Genomic DNA, 22,997 nt, shown 5'->3' with positions numbered 1-22,997 from the left:
TTCTAGAAGCTTTGCTGAATATGCTGGGCAGGAGAAAGTTGTGCCCAGTTTGTGATATGGAAGCAGTCCAGACATTTGTTGTTGCTATTTTGCCTCCCTTTTCTCCACACCGATTTAGGGGAGCCTGCCATCTCAACCCTTTCCTTCTCTTCCTGCAGAAACTCTTCCTCACAGCAGCAGTGGAAATGCTAACAGCCATTACTTCACCAATCCCAGCTACCACACGCTTACCCAGTGTGCCACATCCCCACACGTCAACAACAGGGACAGGATGACCATCGCAAAGGTGAGAGTCCTTGAAGGTGGTGGGCAGGGGAGAGAGGAAGGAACAAGCATGCACTGAGGGCTGCTGCTTGCTAAATGCTCTTCTAAGTACTTTATACCTACTGTCTCATTTATTCCTCTAAACAATCCTGCGGGTGCGTGTTAGGATCTCAAGTTTACTGACAAAAACCCTGAGCAGCGGGAAGTTTAAGTCACTTCCAAACATAGCTCCCCAGCTGGACAGTGAGGCAGCTGCGAGGAGAGTCAGGTCTCCCTGTGTCTGCGATTCGCGCTTTTCCATTTTCCATTGCACGTTTTTGGAAAAATGTTTCTAATATTGCATGAGGTTTTAAAATAATGTCTCACAGCAGACCCTTAGCAGACTTGATCCTGGGTAGAATGGCCCAGTTTGTCCTTTCTGACCACCTGTCTTCTAGTGCCCTTTCCTGGCCACCTGCACTTTCATAACAACAACTGCAATCAAATGAGTTTATTAAGGTTGAACCACATGAAACTGCATTTTTGTAGGTCAAAAATGATTGAATAGGAACTATGTGCCAAGCATTTCTAATCATTTTACAAATATAAACTGATTTAATGTTCACACCAATCCTGTGAATCAACAGTGATTATTATCCCCATTTTCTGGAAGCACAGAGAGGGTGGAGACCCAGGGCTGCTTGTTTGCTACCACGCAACTCACCCCAGGTCTCTTGCACAATGCTCTGAAATCCCAAACATTTCTCCCTTCCAGTTGCACCCAAATTATAGTTCCAATCTCCATTGTCTAATTCCAGCTCTCTATTAGAAGAAAACCAAGCTAATTAAATTAATTCAGTTGCAATTAAATTAATGTAGCTGGATTTTAATTATAGTGCCTCAGAGTTAAATAGAGCTTCGTGTTCTCCAGAGATTTTCGTATTCATCATTCCATTTGTTCTCATTCACACTCAGGGAGGGAGGCAAGGTAGATTATGTTCGCCTCATGTTTATAGCTGAGAAAACTGCTAAGACTCACTTGTGACTCACACGATATCATACAGTATTTGATGGGAGAGCTCAGACCGAGAATTTGGTTTTTCAGTTCAAAGTTCCGTGTATGTCAACCCACATGAGGTCTAATAGGCACAGAGTGACAAACTGAAATGAAGAAGGTGAAGCAATGGGGAGATCAGTTAGGGCCGACGGGTGTGTACTCCTGCTGCCCTCTAAGTCCCATCAGGTCAGAAGCGGTCACGTCTGCCCCTCAGCACAGCCTCATTTAAGAACCAGTCCTCGGTACATGCTGTGGGCGTGCTCTGCCCAGATCAGTAACACTGCGCTGTGCCACATTGTAATCTCTTTTTACATCTTTTATTGTTTATATTTATAACAGTCAAAGAATAACCAGCTATTCGTGAATCTGAAAAATGTGAATCCTGGGAAGAGAGGCCCTCTGGTGGACTGCACAGGCACACTGCCCGCAGACTGGAAACATGGCGGCTACCTCAATGAGTTCGGCAAGTTCTCCCAACCCCCAGCCTCAACAAGCACCTGTATGTTTCAGTCACTTCAGATAGTCATACATTTATGTCTGTCCCAAAGTGATCTATTGAGAACATGCATCATAAACCAAAATAATAGAATTATACCTAATACCTATATGGGGCGTATTTCTATCCTAAGTGCTTCATTTATTCAACAAACATTTATTGAGTTCCTACTGTGTGCCAGGAATTGATAAAAAAAGAAACGAGGATCTCTGCCTGCTTGTAGTTTATATGCCAACTCTGTATCTATTAATTTACTTACTTTTCTCACAAGTACCCTAATTGATAGGTGCTGCTATTATTATCATCATCTCCATGTTGCTCTTGAGAAATTCAGTCATAAATAGGTTAAGTAACTTGGGAAAAGTCTCAAAGCCTATTTAATGGTAGAGCTGGGATTTGAACCCAATCAGCTTAGTACTAGGTGTGTGCACCTGTTCTTGAGGCCCCCTTCCCCTTTTAGGTGACGAAATGGAGATATCAACAAGATTATAGTAAGTCAGTGGTTCTCAAATTTTTGGAATCAGAACCCTTTCACACACTCTTACAACTTATCAGGCTCCAAAGAGCTCCTGTTTCTGTGAGTTATATCTGTTGATATTTACCATATTGCAAATTAAAACTGAGAACATTTAATATAGTTATTAATTTATTTATAATAATCTCATTTCATGATACCATAAAATGCATTTTTATGAAAAATAACTATGTCTTCCAAAACAAAATCAGTGAGAGAGTGGCACTGTTTGACACCTTAATAAATCTCTTTAACATCTGGCTCGATGGAGGACAGTTAGATTTTCGTGTCTGCTTCTGCGTTCCATCAGTACTGATCTCACACTCGGTGTAGCTCCTGGAAAAGTCCCCCATACACTCGAGACAGAATGTGAGGGAAAAAGGCAAATAGTTGTCATTGTATCATTCTGAGAATAGTTTTGATCTCGTGGCCTTCCCTGGACCACACTTAAAGAGCTGCTGTCATACCCCATTGAGCATGCGCTGCTGTTTCCAAGCATGTGCACCTTATTCTCAGGGAGGAGGTGATGATATAGTAAGTAATATGTGTGTGGTGCCTTATGATAACAAACCCTTTCATATATATTTATTTGGTGGTAAGGTTGCCAGGAAGCTCCGTTAAATTTGAATTTCAGATAAGCAACGATTATTTTTAGTATAAATATATCCCAAATATTTCTTGGGGCATACTTATACTAAAAATTATTTGTTGTTTCTCTGCAATTCAAATTTAACTGGACTTCCTGTGTTTTTATTTGCTAAAGCTGGCATCCCTACTGGGTGGGCCCTTCCACGAATCTTGCTTTATAGAGGAATAATCTGGGAAGCTCACAGAGGTTAACTCTCTTGTCCAAGATTTCATAGAACGAAGGGGGTAAAGCTCCGTCTCAAAACTGGTTTTCTGACTGCAGGTCCTCTGATCCTTCTATGAACACCAAATATGTTACATCACCTGAGCCAGATATAGGAACCAATCCCTCTCTGACTATAGAAATGCAAATGTTTAAGTAGGAAAATGAGTAAAATTCTTAACTTTTGTCTGCATTCTACACCAACATTATCAATAAGATGTGTATTTCTAAACACTGTAAAATTATTTATATAGCAGATTTACAATATGCTTATTGGTGAAATCATTTAATGTTAAGGAGGGTTTTTAAAATCTACATTACATTAATAATTTATCTCAAAGCAGTACATGAAGTGATAGTTAGTAAACTACCACCTGGTACCAGTGAGGGAAAGGTTCTCCCATTCCCCCTTCATCTACTGCAATTTGTCCTGACTCCAGAGCACAGAGTTAGTGCAGTGGTCAGATATAAACTTCTCTGCTTCCTGTCTCAATTAGACCCAAGGGACTGATTGTTGGTAACAGAATCTTCATTGGAAATTCTGAATCTCCTTGGTTTGTTCCATTCCAAGAGTAATTCTGAATTTAATGTCCTTTTAAAGTGTTTGCACGGAAAATGTCTTCCCTTAGAAAGAATAGAGTAAGGCACTTATGGATGATGAAATGTGCAGGTGTTTTAAATGATGGAAAAGTTATGATGTTGTCTGAAAGAGTCCTCACTTTGACACAAAAGCCCTGAGATCAATTCCTGGTTCTGTTACATGACACTGAGCCAATCACCCTCTCAAGACTAATTTGTTCATCTGTAAAATAGGGATAAATATCATGTTCTGGCTCATTGTATGAATTAGATTAAACCAAGCATTTGAAAGCACCTGTCCAGGGATTGGAGCATATGGGAGTTTATGAGGAAACCCACCTACTCCCTTGTTAAAACTGCACCCCGATCTTCCAAGGCAGTGAAGATAGGATCTGGCAGGGGTGGCAGGTCTCACAGCCTCAACTCTTGTTCCCTAATTTACTTTCCATCCCATGCTGCTCCCCTCTTTAACCCCTTGAGGAAGGGTAGGCCATTGCACAGATAAGACAAATGGACATTTAACAAGACTTTGCTACAGTTTGGAGATGGCTGAGAGAATTTGGCAAAGAGTAACATAGACAGAGTTCCTTAATAGGACACTCTCAGAGGCCACAAGTCCTGCCCATCTTCATGGGGTCCCTTTACCAAGTCCAGGAATCCCCAAGACCACCCTCTGTTTTGACACCAACTGTAAGTTTGAGGGTCCCCAAGACCACCCTCAGGATCAATAATTTGCTAGAATGACTCACAGAGCTCACTGAAAGCTGTTATACTCATGGTTATAGTTTATCACAGCAAAAGGGTACAGATTGAAATCAGCCAAGGCAAGAGACACAGGGGACACAGGGAAGAGTTCAGGAATTTTCAAAACATGAAACTTCCAGTTGTCCTTTCCAGGTGGAATCATGGAAGGTGCTAACTTTTCCTGGCAACAATGTGTGGCAATACACGTAGAGTATTGCCAACCAGGGAAGCTCACCTCAGCCTGGGCATCTAGAGTTTTTATGAGGACTTAGTCACGTCGACATGGTTGACTGCCCGTGTGGTTGACCTTTAGTCTCCAGCCCATCTGGAGGTCCAGCTGATACCAAGTGGCCCAAACTCCCTCCCATAAATCACTTTGCTAGACTATCCAGTGTAGCTCTAGGCCCCCAGGTAAACAAAAACACTCCTATCAGGCATAGGACATTCCAAGGACTTGGAGCTCACCTCCCAAGAACCAAGGATGAAGGCCAGTCCTCTCTTTGGTAGGGTTAATTCTTTACTACACATCCTGATCCTGCCTCCCCGCATAACTCTGTGGTGCCTTTCCCACCAGATGGGAGCGTGGCTGGACTTCACCACCCAGACCCCAGAGAGTGTGCCTGAGAGAGGAAAACATTCCCATTTCCTGTCCCACGACGATTAGTATTAGACACACTGTCTCTCTTCGGGAGATCCTCCCACTTTCTCCACAAAAGTGTGTCCCTATGGGACATTGCCATCAGAACTTGAGTTCAACATCACTCTAAGAAATGCATTCACAGTGGCAGGGGAGTCATTTCCATACCATTTTGATATTTATTTGAATGGTCATCACAAGTCATTATTCTTTGTTTTTAACCTAAGTCCATAACATCCCTTTAAAAGATAATTGAAAAGGCCTTGGAATGTTTACAGATAGACTGAAGCTGAGGGTACTATGACACTTTAAGTGTCACAGTAACTGAAACACCATTCATTCATATGGTGCTTCAGAGTTTACAAAGCCTTTTCATAGGCTCTATTTCACTTGATCACAACATCCCTGTAAGGCTTGGAAGGCAGGTTTTGTTTTCCTCTTTTTAAGAATAAGAAAATTGACACTCAGAGAGTTGAATATCTTGCCCAAAGTCATGTGGCTGATAAATGATGAAATCTAAGTCCTTTGTCTCACTTCTGATCCTGACTGTGCCCTTTCTGCTGAGCAACCTGGAATCAAATGTCCTCATTGATCTGTGCCTCAGTTTCTGTCCCGTGTTGACCATCCTTTCCCAAAGTCACTGTAAATGATCAGGAGAAGGGTCAGAATGATACGTAGGTATCTTTAATTCTAAGCGCTGGGGACATCTGGTATGAGTGATCTGGTGTAAAGGTTTGCAAAGCAGCAACCTCGGCCTTTTCCTGCCCAGACAGTCTTCCTTCGTGACCTTGGCGCGTTGAGTGGGCTTTGTCTTCCTTTTAGTTCTTACTGGGTATTTTTTTCTGCATTTGTCACAGGTGCTTTTGGACTTGACAGAAGTTACATGGGAAAATCCTTGAAAGGTATGGTGTAAATTTGAGGAAGAAATACCTTTATCAGAATCGCTGTTTTTTAACAAAATTTGTTATGTCGGAGATGGAAATAATTTGTTAAATGAGCAAGAGTGGCACTGTAGAGAAAATGGGGAATTGCTAGTGTGGTAAATTACTCCAACAAATATACAAACATGTTTGACTGACATCAAGACAGTGGCCATAGGTGGATCTTGCTAGAGCATAGGTCTTGGAGAACAAAGGTTTCAGTTTGCTGGGGAAGCATTCATATTTCCTTTGAAAGAAACATGGCTTATGGGGAGAGAGAAATGTAAAAAAGGAAATAGCCAGGAAAGTGAGATGAGTCAGCATGGTTACATGCTCACTGTGGCCTGCTCCTCAGGAGGAATTTGAGAAATAATATCACATGCCCAGTGTCCAGGTTTCACAAGAAATCCCCACAGCACAAATGCCTTCTTCACCATAATAATAGAACCTTCTTGTGCTCCTGGGGCCAGCAACAGCTGGTTTCTTCTTGTTGTTGAGGGAGATTTGCCCTAAGCTAACATCTGTGCCAATCTTCCTCTGTTTTGTATGTACACTGTGCATGGCTTGATGAGCGGTCCATAGGTCCACACCTGGGATCTGAACCTGCCAACCCCGGGCCGCGGAAGCAGACCATGTGAAGTTAACGACTACACCACAGGGCCAGCCCAACAGCTGGTTTCTTGATCAAAGCTTTTGAGAATTCAGAAACTATTAGTAAAATAGAGTGGAATTAATTTTATTTGAGTGTGATTATCAAAATGAAATCAAATCCATGATGTTTATATTGGTACTCACCTTAGAGAGGAGCTAAAATTACTTTATAGATGGGTAATTTTATAGCAAATTCTCTCCGAAATAAGTTGAAAATGTATGGCATTATTCTTAGTGTATATAATTATAGAAAACTAGCTATGAAGAGAAAGAAGTAATCTGATCAAGTAAATTATTGCAGAAAAAATAAATGATATTGCCCATGAAATAGCATTTGCTTTTTTCCCCTATCTCTCCTCACAGACCTAGGAAAGAATTCTGAATATAATTCAAGTAGCTGCTCCCTAAGCAGTTCTGAAAACCCATATGCCACTATTAAAGACCCACCTGTACTTATTCCCAAAAACTCAGAGTGTGGTTATGTGGAGATGAAGTCACCAGCACGGAGAGATTCCCCATATGCGGAGATCAATAACTCAACTTCAGCTAACAAGAATGTCTATGAAGTTGGTAAGTTCTCCTAACCAAAGGAAGGACCTAGTGTATAGGAATGTTTTTTAAACAATTTTAAAATCTTTGAGAATATAATAATTTCAGTTCAAATAACCCTTATTGAAAATAACGGCCCGTATTTTAATGCAACCTGTGTTTACAGTGATCATGTTAGTTGGTGTCAAATGAATTTTTCAGGGAAAAGGCCATTTAAAAAATTTAAAGTAAGTTTTCCTTATCTCCCACCTGGTCATCCATCTTTTGTTTTGTAACCATAGTGAATATTTTAGCATGCTTGTGGATTAGCATATGTATCATATTAGCTAATATGTTGAATTAACCAAAACAAATGGTTCAAGTGCATTACGCAGATGTTCCCATTTCCTGGTTGCATTCATTTTACTAATAGGATGCTTTTAGCAGAATTGAAACATTTTACTTTTAAATTTGCCTAATATATCAGTAATATTCTCAGGTGTGAATCTGATACACTTAATAGGAATTCAATTAAAATTAGAGTTATTTTGATTACCCCTTATAAATACCATTTGGAAAAAGTTAAAACATACCAGAGCTATCATTGGCTATATATTTTAATTTTTCTTTCTATCTCTCAGTATTTATGGTTTAAACTTTAAAAACTTCTCTACTACTTGTAAATAAAGTGGTTAATTTAACTGTAGTAACTAGTAATTCATTTTATATCATAGACTTGTCACTGAAAAGATATACAACTATTTTTAAAGAATGAAGACAGCTTTTTTAAGTGGAAGGTATAGTGAACTAAATTTATTTTTGAAAAGTCGGTAACGATTCCCTTTTGAATTGTGGCATGAGCCCCCACTGTCAGATGGAAACTCAACTGAGAGCCTGAGTTCTGAGTCCTAAAGCTGTGAACTACTTACATATTTCCATGAATTGAGTTAACCTATAAGGTCCTCAGGCTTCTCACCTGTAGAGTAAGGGGTTTGGACTAGATTATCTCTAAGGTGTTTTTCAGACATTGATTCATATTCAGGGTTTCTGTATATTCCCTCGACGTCATCATCCCCACCATACAGTCATCTTTTTGTTCTGAACACCATTTGTGTATGTCAGTGGGTCTACCTACCTCTAGAATAGCCACCTATACGTGCTTATAAAAGGATCATTTGTTTTTAAAAATAATATTTCCTTACATTTTAAATAAAGCTCCTCTTATGTGTTTGATATTTGCAAGAAATGCCATGTGCTATTTTTTAAAAATTTTCTCTTGCTGATAAATTAATGTGTCCCTGGTTGTCACAGAACCTACAGTGAGTGTTGTCCAAGGAATATTCAGCAATAATGGGCATCTCACCCAGGATCCATACGACCTCCCAAAGAACAGTCACATCCCTTGCCACTATGACCTGCTGCCAGTCCGAGACAGTTCATCCTCCCCGAAGCGAGAGGATGGTGGCAGCAGCAGCAGCAGCAGCAGCAGTGAATGACACCAAAGGACCACTCGGTGGCTGCTGGAACCCTTTCCAGGACTGCAGTTCGGTTCTTCTCCATCCTCAAGTTTGCCACCTTATGTGAATGTTAATCTCCATGGTAGGCAATTGTCGGACGTGAAGCAGAAGGCTCAAAGCTGAGGCTGACTGACCGTAGGTCCTTTTTGTACAGGTGGCTCAGAAGGAGATATCAATGTGATTTCCCGTTCGTGTTAGTTTTAGAACTGCACCCATGAAGCATGACTTACTGTAAAATCTTGGCTAAAAGCATGAACTTGCAGAACTCCTTCAAAGATATGGGTTGCAGTGGACATTGATGTTATTGCTTGAAAAATTAAAATTTAAATATTTCTTTCTCATTGGCATTATAGAGCTGTACCTAGGATTGTGCAGTTTCCCATAAAATTTAGTGTAAATCACTAAACATGTAGAAGCAAAAGGGCATATTATGGAGTCCTTATTGTTTTCTTTTTTCAGTTGGACTCAGAATTGTAGGGCTAATATGAACCCAGGAGGAAAGATTCTGTCAAGTGGTATACCTGGATAGACTTTCAATGAACTCTAGAAGTGGATAGCAAATTTAAATATGAAAACTCTAGACTTTTTTTAGGATGAAGAAATGTACAATTAGAATTATTTTAGAAATACTAGAATTATTTCAGGAATCAATATACAGTGTGCCGGGCAGAGGTGATTCTTCTCTCTGTTTGACCCTTGACCTGCTTTAGATCCATGACACTATTCTGATCACTGTCCCCATCATAGACATTTACCACTTGAGATCCATAACATATCAATAATTATTTCATAAATATAGAAATGAAATAATTTTATTTTTGACAGACTGGATTGAATGAGTGCATAATGATTGGAAAAAGTTGTAAATTTTAAGTGTAAGAAGACACTTAAGTTTTGTAAACCATTAGCAATACATGCTGTAATTTAGAATTAGCAGATAGTTTTGATTAATTTTTCCCTAGAAGTGACTGAAATATTTTTGTGCATATTTGTGAAAGGGGCACTTTCCTTTTATTAATTGTTGATTTAGAGAAACTATGCTTAAGCTGGTCTTTTGCATTGCTAATATGACATGTACCCCATTTTTTCATTAATTTGTATTTCCATTTTTAAGTTGTATATTCTATGTTTTGTAGTGTTTGGATTGTTAATGAAAAAATTATATTATATGTTCACTGTTTCTTATATTATTGCCATTTATCTTTTAGCTTGATAAAAATGCATTGCTCTTTCTGAGGGAGGAGATGAAAATATATAAATCCAATCTATTAAAATTGGTCATTACTAAAATAGTACAGTAACCATAGGTGAATGGCTTATAACTGAAATAGAGAAGCTTTTTAATATTCCAAAATGGAGTTCCTTTTGATCTGTGGGTTCTGAGTCTCCATTAAACCGGGGGAGGGGAAGAAGGGAGCCATTGTTATTGAACGAGTACCACAGACAGATCTTACTAAAGACTTTCATTAGGGTGGTCATATAATTGATCATCCAAACTGGGACATTTTTGAGAGTAAATGAGAGCATTATTAATAATTATCCTACAATAGGCTTAAATTTGTACTGTTCCGGGCAAACCAGAATGGATGCTCATCCTGTGCATACTTATCACACAATAACATTTTTCACTCTAAGGTAGCTGTCTCAAGAGAATGCCAATATGACACAAGAGAGCCAGTCTCTCTTTGGCCTACCTGAGCAAGCTGAAGGACTGAAAGGCTGAATGAGGAAGCAACGTCATGACAGAAAACGGTGGGCGTCGATCTTTGAAAGACACGAAACCTTATGTGTTGTCTTGTCTCAGTGAGTCAATGAACAAATATGTATCATGCACCTGTTCTGCTAGTAGTATACGTGAGGCATTATCTCTGCCAGTTATTGACTTGGATATCCAGTGATTTCATGTCACACACCTGCACCTGTGATGACGGTTTGGTCAGGTGGATGATAGAGCAAACACACTTGGAGCATTCACTCCTTTGATGGCTATTTCTTTTTAGGGAACCCCAAAGTTAATTCAAGGAGATATGGAATTTCCTGGAACGCACATCAAGAACTACTGATTTATCCCAAAAATTAACCACTGGCTGACCCTTAACTCTAGGGGCTAGGCGTCCAATAGAGACACTTGTGGGTCAATAGCCACAGAGTCATTTTTGGTAAGAAAAAAGTAAGACATTTTTCCTCTACTTTTTTAAGGATCATCTCTTCAGAGCTCCATGGTGAGTTTGAATTTCCCCATTACTCCCTGGAGATACGTTAACAAAAAAAAAACACTTCTTTTTTTTCTTCATTCCACTTTTTTAAAAAAATGAAAGTTTCATGTACAAAGGTAACAGCAACTTAAGTAGAAAACCTGGGTGGCAAATGTGGCCTCTAGAGGGCACTGCCATCCCTTCCTGTGCGTTTTCTGACAAATCAATTGCTCAGAAGAGCTGCTGTCTTGAAACATTTGTACCTGACCTGATTCTTGCTTGTCAGTGTTCGCTCAGGACTTTTCAAATGTCAGAACACACATAGCACTTTGGATATTATAAAACTACATGTAATATTTGGATAATTGAGAAATCAAAACTTTGATATAGATTTGGGTAAAGAGAGAAATACTTTCATTGGAATGAGAATTAAAGAAAAGATAAAAAGACCTGACAAAATTTTCCCCCTGAAATTACCACCTTTTAGGACTTTTCCAGATTTATCAAATTTAATTGGATAGTGATGTCATTCTCCATACATAGTGAATCTGTTCTCATGACCTTTGAATTGATATTAATATGAGACCCTAAAAATAATTTCTTCCCTATATCCTATAGTAGTTAAAGCAGTGAGTGAGCTTGGTGACACCTAGCAAGAGCCATTCATGTAGGAATGTTAGCCAAACTATTATTCTTTTCCTAGAGGTTGATGTATCAGAAAATTTATAAACTGTTTGTATTTGTATATAAATACATCAAAACTGGCCCAAATGATATGCTTGCTTTAATATGGGGAATATGTTATTTGTAGTTAATTATGTGCTAAGGAATATTTCGTAATTATTTACAATGCTTGATGTAAATTCTCTCCCATGCTATAAGAGTAATGTTAACAGAGAGTTTGATATGTTTAGCATTATCTCTATGGAAAATTATATTCACCAATTTCAGGAAAGCCAACATAGAATTTTGTAATAGGACAGTTATAACCTGTCCCAACGAAGTCCATTAGCACAACAGCTCTATTGTGAGAAATGCAGAGAACTTTATGAAAATGTGGTCACCTTGCCTCCAAAGAGCCACGGTGGTAGTTGTCAATTATTGGGGATTTGTAAACCGTAAATATTGCGAAAGTTGCACAAGCGTGTCACAATATCATTTAGAATTCATGTCGATATTAGGAGTCCACTTACCACTGAAGATGAAATCATAACAAGCTAAGTTTTAAGGTTATGTTTTTTTTAAATAACAAATTTTCTATCTCTGGATAACATCTTTATTATTCAAACTAAACCTTTCAGAGATATTTTGGTCTTGAAGGCTTTATGTCATGGAAGTGTACATAGATATGCAAGCGTGAATTGTGTGGCATGGATGGGTGCTTGTTTTGTAACTAAAGATGTGCGGCAAACCGTCCTTTGAAGGTCCTCTTACTATTGGTGTCCTAACACTGGGCCTGCTTACTCAGTATTTAGTTCAGGCTTCATTTTGATATGCAAATCACAATATATATTTTTAAAAGGAAAAAATCAAAATACATTAGGATTTTCTTGATTGTAGCAAACAAAAAATGCTTTCAGTGTTAAAATATCTGTTTTCCAAAGATGATAAACTTTCATCAGTATAAGCCTACAACGTTGTCATTTATATCACCAAATGAGTTTATAGATTAATGCAATAAACTTTCTAGTAAAAAGCTTTGAAGTAGTGTTTATTTCTATGTCTGATTCTGTTGTTAATGAGAAGAAAAAAGTTATGATCCTATTGGAAAAATTAATGTTTTTTTATGTGTGGCCCTGTGGCACTTTATATATACATTTGAAAACAATTACATTTTATCATATTTAATTGCTCGTGTATCTGCTTTCCCTTCGGACTGCTTGTTCTTTTAAAGACAGAGGCAACTCTAAGGCTGATGGTCCCCCGTCCCATTAAATAATATAGAGTGTGTGGTGTCTATTATATAGACTGTGTTCTGTCTATTAATTCCGTCCGCCCCTTCAGCTGGCTGCCTAGCTGGTCTCAGCAGCAACCTCCACTAAATATTCCACAAAACAGAAAATATATTGCTGAACTAATGTTTGAGCCTTTCTATTTTCTAGGCTTCTACCTAGAAGCACATGCTAGTTTTGCTGTGGCTGCATCTTGGACATTAGGACAATTAGAAGAACAGACAAGAACACCGTCCTCTCTGAAGATCCAACTATGATCAGGGACTTGAAATATTTTTTCCCAAGGGTTTAGAATAGAACTTTAGATGCCATACTGAAATTAAAGTAAAGGATTCAGTGATTGTAGGCGAAAGCCAAAGTTTGTTGACACAGTAGTCGTTGCATATCACATGCAGGTTTGAAGGCTCAATGCTGGGTTCCATGTTTGAGTTCTACGAAGCACACTGCACACACAGGATTATGAGGAAAGCAGAGCTGGTGTGTGTCGTCAAGCTCCAATGTTTGGAGTCATGTTGTAAGACTGATTTTATAGTTAATGGAAAAGAGGTCATCTTTCTTATTACCTATTTTGTATAGATGCTGGAAACCTGACTTGACAGTAATATATTTTTATATTTAATAATTTAATCAATATTTCAACATGTGAATGTGAAGGAAAGCTGAATTGATTAAGTGTTTTGCTTCAGATTAAATATCTAAATCTTGTGTGTGACAAAAGAAGAGGATTTTGGTTCTTTCTGGGCCCTGATGTTTTGTATATTAGCAAGTTATCCAAAATTGAATGGAATTTAATAATTCGAGATAATAATACCTGAATTGTACACATCTAAACGTGCAAGAACGTTTTTGTTTTTCACACTTAGTATACTTTAAGGAGAAAATACAGAAGGAAAAATTGTTTTTTTAAAATCTTTTTAAAAATTTTATTTTATTTATTTATTTTAAAGATTGACACCTGAGCTAACATCTGTTGCCAATCTTTTTTCTTCTCTTCTTCTTCTTCTCCCCAAAGGCCTCCAGTACATAGTTGTATATTCTAGTTGTGAGTGCCTCTGATTGTGCTATGTGGGATGCCACCTCAGCATGGCCGGATGAACGGTGCCATGTCTGCTCCCAGGATCCAAACCAGTGAAACCCTGGGCTGCCGAAGTGAAGCATGCGAACTTAACCACTTGGCCATGTGATCGGCCCCAGAAAAAGCTGTTCTTAAAGAAAAGTAAAAATTTAAAAGGTGTACTTATGGTCTTGCTTATACATCCATGGGATTCTAGTTATTATCATTTAAAAAAATTTGCTATCATCTCCAAAAATATTGGGAGGATTTTTTAAAAATATATGCTTTGGGAACTAAGAAACTAGTACAGACTACTCTGTGTCAATGTGTTTGTCTAGAACATCTATTAGCTCTGGAGCCAGTGGTAAATAGAAATGAGTCAATGTAAAGCGAAGGTTGTGTTAGTTCGCATGCAACTTTTCTTAGGCAAAGAGAGCTAAAATAGTGGGAGTCGAATTATAGTCTTCAAGAGAATCTTGAAGAATCTAATCTTGGCTGCTGCTCAATCATCACTTCTTGAGGAAGGCCTTTCCGACCACCTGTGTGGGATAGCATCGTCATCCTATCTCCTGTTACCTCGCTTGATTGTCTCCTTGAGGCTTGGTATCTGAAGTTATATTATTCAGTCTTTTGGTTTATTCATTTATTGTTTATCTTTGCAACTAGAACATAAGTTCCATAAGGGCAAGATCTTTTCTATGTGGTTCACTGCTGTATCGCCAGAATACTCAATAGGATCTGGCACATGACAGGAGTTGAGTAAAGACTGATTGATTGATTGATTGATTGAATGAATGAATGAAATAATGGCTTCTGCTTACTTTGGCAATGCCAGGTTTGGCTTTGTTTTTCCTCAGCCTTCTTCTTAGGTGACTTAGAAATGTTGCTCCTTCTGTTCTATCCTACAATTGCCATAATTCACGATGAGAGCTGCAAGTTCAGGAAGCTCGTAACCTAAATGGATATAGAATAACAAGGGCCTGTCAGTCTCGCAAAATATTTTCTTCTTTTATTTCAAAGCTCAAGTCAGTTCTTTGATACTTTGCCCACAAATCTGAGAGCCCCAGCTCCAGAGGTTTTGAATGTCAAGAGTATTGCCGTTGTGTTTTTCAATAGATATTGCTAGGGAGTGCATTTTAGTTGGAAACGTTACACTCAGCATCTCCTACTCTTTGCTTCTATGAGTCCTATACTATAGCCAAGTTGTACTATTTGCTGGTCTTTATTCTCCCTCCAGCCCCCACCATCCTCTTCCCTGCACTTCCCCCATCTCTGCTTTTGTCCCTGTGGCTACCTCTGCAATATTTGTGCCAAGGTCACGCTTTCCACAGGCTGCTCTCAGGCAATGATTGAGTGTGGGAGGGAAACTGAGGAAAGCCCTTTTCTGAAAATGAGGGACTCTTTTGACAGGTGACTTTGGCTCAAAGGCTCCCATTGGCCCAAGCTAAACTTTCTTAGAACTGCACTTGCAATTGAAGACTCTTCCTTCTCTCTCTTCCTCACAGGACCAGACTTGCATCAGGCTAAAGAGAATATATGACCCAGGTGTACCTAGCTAAAAATATGCCTTGTGGAATCTGTTCTGTGGAAACATGTAGTCTGCTTTGTGGTGGCACACTGATTCTCTTACTTAAATCCACAGCTCTCTCCTTTCCTTAGTCTCAGCCTGGTGAGCACAGTGGTATACGGGTCAATGTTTAAAACCAGCAATCTGAAAAAATTGAAAGGCACTGATTTGTAGCGTTTTCCCGTTTCTGTGGTGTAATTATTCCCACCATGGCCAATTTGAAGCTACCAATATGACATCACTGAATGTGGAGTCAGGAAGAGATGCATGGTAACAGATGATTCTGTAGTATTTCTACAATATAGACACAATAGATGTAAATGACCTCAAGGGCATAACTAATAGTAAAAGGTAGCAAAATAACTAAAATTGCTGATTTTGAGTATTAATTAGCTTTTAAAATATAATATTAAATTTTAAGTTTATATGCTTTAATTTTAATAATTGTTGTGTTCAACAACTGGTTCACAAAATTCCCGAAAATTTAACAATGCTTCAATTGTGGCTGCAAATTTATTAAGTAAAAAAAAGTCCTGAATATTTTATTTGTATTGCAGGTAGATTTTATTTCTGGCAGAAAACAAACTGAGGTTAGTCACTTGACAAAGATAAGCTCAAAATACCCAAATGAAAGGCAGGATTTTTCTTATTTGCCTGAGATGTTGAAAGCGAACCTTGACAGGCTAAGCTGAGATGTTGATCTCCAGAAACATATTATTTAAAAGGTGGAGAAAAGGAGGGGAAAAAACTAGGAAAAATAAACAGAGCCTCAAAATATTGGTATTTTTCCCTCATAGAGAAAAGTGTTAAGGTGATTGCCAATGAATACCCTTAAACCTAGAATGAGAAATCATGTGGCCATATTAATTACGAGAAGATGCCTTTTGGTTCCTAAGAAAAGTGCCACGTCTCTTGGTAGGGCAACTGATTCTTCTATGAGCTCAGCACCTGGTAAATATAAAATAGTTTTCTGTTAATTGATTTTGAATGAATGAACAAATATAAGAACATTATATACTTCATTAAATGCTTTAGGCGCTTTTAAAGCAAAAGTCAGTATTAAATATCATAAATAGTAAAAAGCCACAGTGCCATTAAACAAAAGCTTAAAAACTAAGCATAATGCATTAAAACATGGTCATATAACTGTGTATTACATAATACGAGACAAATTTTCTTTTTGACTGTTACTGGTTTCTAAGGCAGACTGAGTTAAGCAAGACAGCATCTCTTAGAATAATCATGTCACCACCCAAGCGGATGACTTCAAGGAAAACATTTCCTTGGGTGTTTACATCCTGAGTTTTTCATTTTGTAAAAAACTAGACTTACCACTTTATAGTCAGAGCTCTTATAATATTAGAAATTAGTTCAGAGGCTAAGAGAAAACAAATTCTCCAAAGAAAGCCTTAGAGGAATCTGAGAAAACCAACAACTGCTCTGAGAAGCAGTGGCCTTTCATCCAATGACAGAGCTGGCTGGTGACCTCAGCTCTTAGGGGTGTGGTCAGCCCGTACCCAAATCCTCTGGTCGCGGTGGATTTCTTCTTGACATTTTTACTCACAGCTGTTCTAAGCATCTTGTTACTTAAAGCATGTGAAAGCGGAGAATGTTGCTTGTACATAGCCATTACTTTGTTGATTAGAATAGAAGGCCCGCAGCATTCCTCAGTAGAACTTAAAGATGTTGATTTGATTTCTCTCTCCTGGGCTATGGAGGATCATTTCACCCTTCCTTGAACCTCCTTCCCACTTTCCTCACATCCCACCACATACAGACCACACGATCTCTTCCAGGTAACATTGCCTTACGCTGCAAAGATCTTGCTATGATATTTAATGAATTCTGATCTCAATTTTCCGATTAGTCACAGTCATTATTTGTCTCCATCCTTCTATCTATGTATCTTAATATCTTCATTGTCTATTTTTGCAGTGCTGTAGAAGTGGTTTTTATTGTGACTACTTCAAATTCTTTCTAGGATTGAGAGGAATATACTCTAAATCAATATCATTTGATGATGATAGGAACAAAAAGGAATGTGGAGTTGGCAGGACTGGTGACAGATTTCCAGTTTGACACCTTGTATGATGTTGATCAGGGTAATTCATTTCACTTTGCTCGTTTATTCACCTGAAAAGATACTGACACTATTCTTCCTCATAGAAGTGGCATAACTTGTAAACTGTCTAATATTTGAAAACTCCGAATGAATGTGCTACGCACTGGAAAATAATGCAAAATAGCTTTAAGAGTTACTGAAATATTTTGTTGAAGCTTGAATTTACAAAAATTACTATTATAGAAGGATCAAGAAGGAAGACATAAATGTGATTTTCTAGAATTGACAAAATGACATAAAATAAGTTGCTGGGCTGACTACTTACTTGATAGATTCTTACAGGATGGAGTCATGGGTGTAACCATGGAAAGGGTAAATTAGTAGTCCCAAATCCGATTTAACCTGTTCGGCTCTAAAATGAACCTTCTGGGCAGCTCTGTTTAAATTACTTTACCTGCCACCACATAAGTGACATCTGGCGTTTCCAGCAGCTGAACACATCAGAGAAATAAAGATGGGGAAAAAATGTCCATGAGATAATTTCTGGAAAGGTCCTAACCTTTTTGGAAAAATGCTGCTATAAAAACAGCAAATATTTTTAATACAGGGATAAACTCGTGTAAGTAAAATATCATAATTTTTAGGAATTAAATTTTATTTTTTAGAGTAGTTTTAGGGTTACAGCAAATTGAGCAGAAAGCACAGATATCCCATATACCCCCTGACCTGGACATGTGCAACCTCCCGAATATTGACACCCTACATCAAAGTGGTATATTTTTACAATTGATGAACCTACATTGACACATCATTATGACCCAAAGCATATAGTTTACATTAGGGTTCATTCTTGGTGTTGACATTCTATGGGTTGTGACAAATGTATAGTGACACGTATTCACGGTTGTAGTATAGTACAGAATAGTTTCACTCTCCTAAAAAATCCTCTGTGCTCCACCTATTCATCCCTTCCTTTCCACTAATCCCTGGCAACCACTGATCCTTTTACTGTCTCCATAGTTTTGCCCTTTCCAGAATGTCATATAGTTGGAATCATACATTAGGTAGCCTTTTCAGATAGGCTTCTTTCACTTAGTAATATGCATTTAAGCTTCCTCCTTGTCTTTTCATGGTTGATAGCTCATTTCTTTTTGGAGCTGAATAAAATTCCATTGTCTGGATGGACCACAGTTTATCCATTCACCTGCTAACGGAGATCTTGGTTGCTTCCAAGTTTTGGCAGTTATGAACAAAGCTGCTATAAACATTTGTGTGCAGGTTTTTGTGCAGGCATAAGTTTTTAATTCATTTAGGTAAATGCCAAGGAGTGTGATTGCTGGATCGTGTGGCAAGTATGCTTAGTTTTGTAAGAAACTGCCAAACTGTCTTCCAAAGTGGCTGTGCCATTGTGCACTGTCACCAGCAATGAGCGAGAGTTCCTGTTATTCCACATCCTCTCCAGTGTTTAGTGTTGTCAGTGTTCCAGATTTTGGCCATTCTAATAGGTATGTGGTGATATCTACTTGTTTTAATTTGCAATTCCCTAATGACATGTGATGTTGAACATCTTTTTGTATGCTTATTTGCCATCCATTTATCTTCTTTGGTGAGGTATTTGTGAACATCTTTGGTCCATTTTTTAATCATTTCTTCATTTTCTTATTGTTGACTTTTAGAAATTCTTTCATATGTTTTGGATAACAGTCCTTTACCAGATGTATCTTTTACAAATATTTTCTTCCTGTCAGTGGCTTGTCTTCTCATTCTCTTGACATTGTTTTTCATAGAGCAGAAGTTTTTGATTTTGATGAACTCCAACTTACTAATTATTTCTTTCACAGATTGTACCTTGATGATCTATCTAAAAGTCATCATCATATCCTAGTCGTCTGGGTTTTCTCCTATGCTATCTTCTAGGAGTTTTATAGTTTTGCATTTTACACTTAGGTCTATGATCCATTTGAGTTAATTTTTATGAGGGGTGTAAGATCTTTGTCTAGATTCATTTTTCTTGCATATGGATGTCCAGTTGTTCCAGCAAGATTTGTTGAAAAGACTATCTTTGTTCCATTGTATTGCCTTTGCTCCTTTGTCAAAGATCAGTTGACTGTATTTATGTGGGTCATTTCTGAGCTCTCTATTCTGTTCCATTGGTCTATTTGTATCTTCTTTCACCAACTTTCTCCATTTCGTCTGTGGTTTAGTGTCTGACATTAATTTGGGGAAAATTCTCAGTCGTTATTTTTTAAATATTGTTTCTGTTCCTGTCTCTCTTTTTTTCCTTCTGCTTTCCCACTATATGTATCTTATACCTTTTGTAGATGCCCCTCAGTTCTTAGAAATTCTGTTTGCTCTGTCTTCTTTCTCCTTGTTTTTCAGTTTTAGAAGTTTCTATTGTCATATCCTCAAGCTCAGAGATTCTTTCCTCAGTCGTGTCCAGTCTACAACAAGCCTGTCAAATATATTCTTCATTTCTGTTACAGTGTTCTTGATCTCTAGCATTTCTTTTTTATTCTTTCTTAGAATTTCCATCTCTCTGCTTGCATTATCCACCTATTTTTGTGTGTTGTCTACTTTTCCATCAAATACCTTAGCATATTAGTCCTAACTCTTCAAAATTCCTGGTCTGATAATTCCAACATTTGTACCATATCTGACTCTGGTTATGATGCTTACTCAGTCTCTTCAAACTGTGTTTTTGCCTTTTACCATGCCTTATAGTTTTTTGTTGAAAGGCAAACATGATGTATTAGGTACAAGGACCTAGAGTAAATAGGCCTTTAGTGATGTAGTGGTGAGGTGTGGGAGGAAGGGAAGCATTCTCTGGTCCTGTGGTTGGTCTCAGCTTTTCTTGAGCCTGTGTTCTTGGGCTGTGAACTTCACAAGTGCTCCCCGATCCGTTTAGGTGGGACAGAATGGCTAGACCGGGCAGGAGTTGGGTATTTCCCTTGCCCCAGGTCAGTTAGGCTCTGATAAAAGCCCAGCAGGCTAGGCTCTGGTTAACTACTTTCCCCTGAGGTCAGGCCTTGTTAAGAAGAACAGAGCGCTCTGGCGTATTACAAAATGGTTCCTTTTCCCCTTGCCCTGCCAGAAGCACGAGAGGATTTGCTATTCACTCTGAGAACCTGGTTTGAGCTCCTGGAAGTAAAACTCACACAAACATGGGGACTCCCTATGACTGGGACCCCCTGGGGTTTTTACCTCTCAAACTTGTCCACAGTGAGCCTCCAGCAATTCATTAATCGCAGTTCCAGTTTTCCTACCTTGGCTCTAGTTCCTGCAGAGGTTTCTGCTCCAGTAAGTTATGATTCTCTATTCTCTGTCTCTCTCTTCAATTTTGGGAGCATTGGTTTGCCCTGCGATCTCAAATCTCTGATGGATCTAACAATTGTTGATTTTTCAGTTTGTTCAGCTTTTTACAGGTTGTTAGGACAGAGTGGAAACTTCTAAGCTGCTTGCATGCTGAACTGAAAACTGAAAGTCTGAAGTATCATTTTTATGTGAAGTAAATGATGACCTCCTAAACTTATGAGTATGAAACTACATTGCAGAATAAATGCCCAATTCTTTCTTTCTTCTTAAATATGCAAAAGACCCTTCTTCCTTGGCTCAGTATCACACTTGGGCCTACTTTGTGTTACTGAAAATTTTCAATGATTAGCATTTCAGATCTTTTAATAATAGAAGAAATATTCATTTTGAAAGTTTCATTTTTATCATTTCATTTAATGGTTTTCATATATATATATATGGTGCAGTGTGGAATATTGTACATTAAAAAAAAATGATCCTCACCCTTTGAAAGCATGTAGCCTAATTTGAATTCTCTTCCTTTTATGCAGCAACCACTCTTTCTGGTGTATGATGACAAAGTCAGGAGAAAAAGTATTAATGCCTTTCCTCAGTATCTGTTAGTCTCAGAATCCATGAAAATTTCTAAATTATTAAAATGCAGCTGTACATCCTAAGAATAAGATTCACAATATGTATTAAAATAGTTATTACAATAAATGGAAGCAGACATTCTTTCACTGCTTGAGTCAGACTGCTGCTTATTCACTCTAAAATTCATTCAAACTGCCCAACCCTATAGTTTTTTTGCTTTCTGTTTTTCTCATCCAAACATGTATGTAATAGTGGCTGAATCCTTTCCTGTCAAGACACGGCTAGGCAATAAATCACTTTCCATTTTAAGCGATAAGTGATTTCATTTATCTCTGATCAAAGTATCCAAATAGTTGCATAAATTGGTAAGACAAACCCAAGAGAAATAGGAATTGGATTCTGCTGTTAACCTTTTACTTCTTTGCAGTTATTTTCAGATACCTTTTTCAATGGTCTCATTACTTTTCAACACTTGCTATCAGAGAATGTGTTGCCCAGGTTCAGCATCACGTGTGATCTATCCTAAGTTTTTTTAAAAAAGTATTTCCATGGCTCAAATGAAAATAGAGTAGGGTCATTTATCACTTTTGAGAGCTAAAGATTTTTTCACAATCCTTCAGCACATCAATGAGATGGGGCTAGGCTTTTTCACAACTAGTCCACAGCTCAGAGCTTACATTGGAGTGTAAGGCATTATCATGTCCAACCAGATATAATGCCCCGTGGCTCTGCTATTTGTTTTTTCTTAGCATCGTAACGTTTCTGTGAGGCAGCCAATATGAAATACAGAAAGTCCAAGCTCATGATAACTTGGCAGTTACCACTGTGAAGATTTGAATTCTCCTAGATCAAAGCTTCAGTCAGAAACTAAATGGGTTGTACAAGAAGTGGAATTCTGTTCCAGTACAGACTCAGGAAGGAGTAGAAATCCTTCCAAGTGTGGAAAGAAGAATCTAAGTTCCTGCCATAGATTTGTATCCAATCAGAGGAGAAACAGCGTGGATAAATAACCCAATTTATAAAGGTGCCCCATGAACATCTGGTGAGTGCTCTCTAATTCAGCAAACATTCATATGTGTGGATGCTCAGATCAGAAGAGACTCAGAAAGGTAAACAGCAGTTTGCCTTGAGCCTTAGCTCAGTTCACTCTGGCTTAGCTACATCAGCTGTCTGAACTGGGATGGGTTATAAAGATACGGTTAGATCAGAAAAATTTCCTAGATGTCTGGTCTCATGATAGTTGCAAATTTTCTTTAACTTGAAAATGCAGTAAAAATGTTTTTTATTTTCTTAGTGACCCAAATGCTAATATAATTAATAATGCATCGTTTTATTGCACATAGTATATGGGGATTAATTTCAGATTTCATCAGGTGTAAACAAATGCACATTGCATGGCTTTTATATGTTGCAGATTTAACTATGAAAAATACTTAAGATGTTCCGGTAAGTAATCTTTTTTTCTCCCAAATTCTTTTTTTGCTTAATTGAGATATAATTGACATAGAACGTTATATTAGTTTCATGTATACAACATAATGATTTG

At 38.1% G+C, this 22,997-nt stretch overlaps 1 protein-coding gene across 2 annotated transcripts in view; it reads left to right on the top strand.

Annotated features, from left to right (window-relative positions):
• Nucleotides 1-12,622, top strand: part of MEGF10 (multiple EGF like domains 10) — a 163,727-nt gene extending 151,105 nt beyond the window's left edge. The window contains exons 21-25 of one of the 2 annotated variants that reach the window (XM_014859529.3): nt 159-286; nt 1,640-1,763; nt 5,978-6,022; nt 7,055-7,261; nt 8,531-12,622. In XM_014859529.3, coding sequence (XP_014715015.3) covers nt 159-286; nt 1,640-1,763; nt 5,978-6,022; nt 7,055-7,261; nt 8,531-8,715 — 689 coding nt within the window. In that variant the 3' untranslated portion in view covers nt 8,716-12,622. Of the gene's footprint in view, nt 1-158; nt 287-1,639; nt 1,800-5,977; nt 6,023-7,054; nt 7,262-8,530 lie in introns of both variants that reach the window. The other variant, XM_070517491.1, reaches the window with a different exon arrangement.
• Nucleotides 12,623-22,997: the final 10,375 nt, after the last annotated feature.

Source organism: Equus asinus, chromosome 9 (genome assembly GCF_041296235.1).
Source record: "Equus asinus isolate D_3611 breed Donkey chromosome 9, EquAss-T2T_v2, whole genome shotgun sequence".
Classification (NCBI taxonomy): Eukaryota; Metazoa; Chordata; class Mammalia; order Perissodactyla; family Equidae; genus Equus; species Equus asinus.
This window is presented reverse-complemented; position numbering and strand designations above follow the sequence as displayed.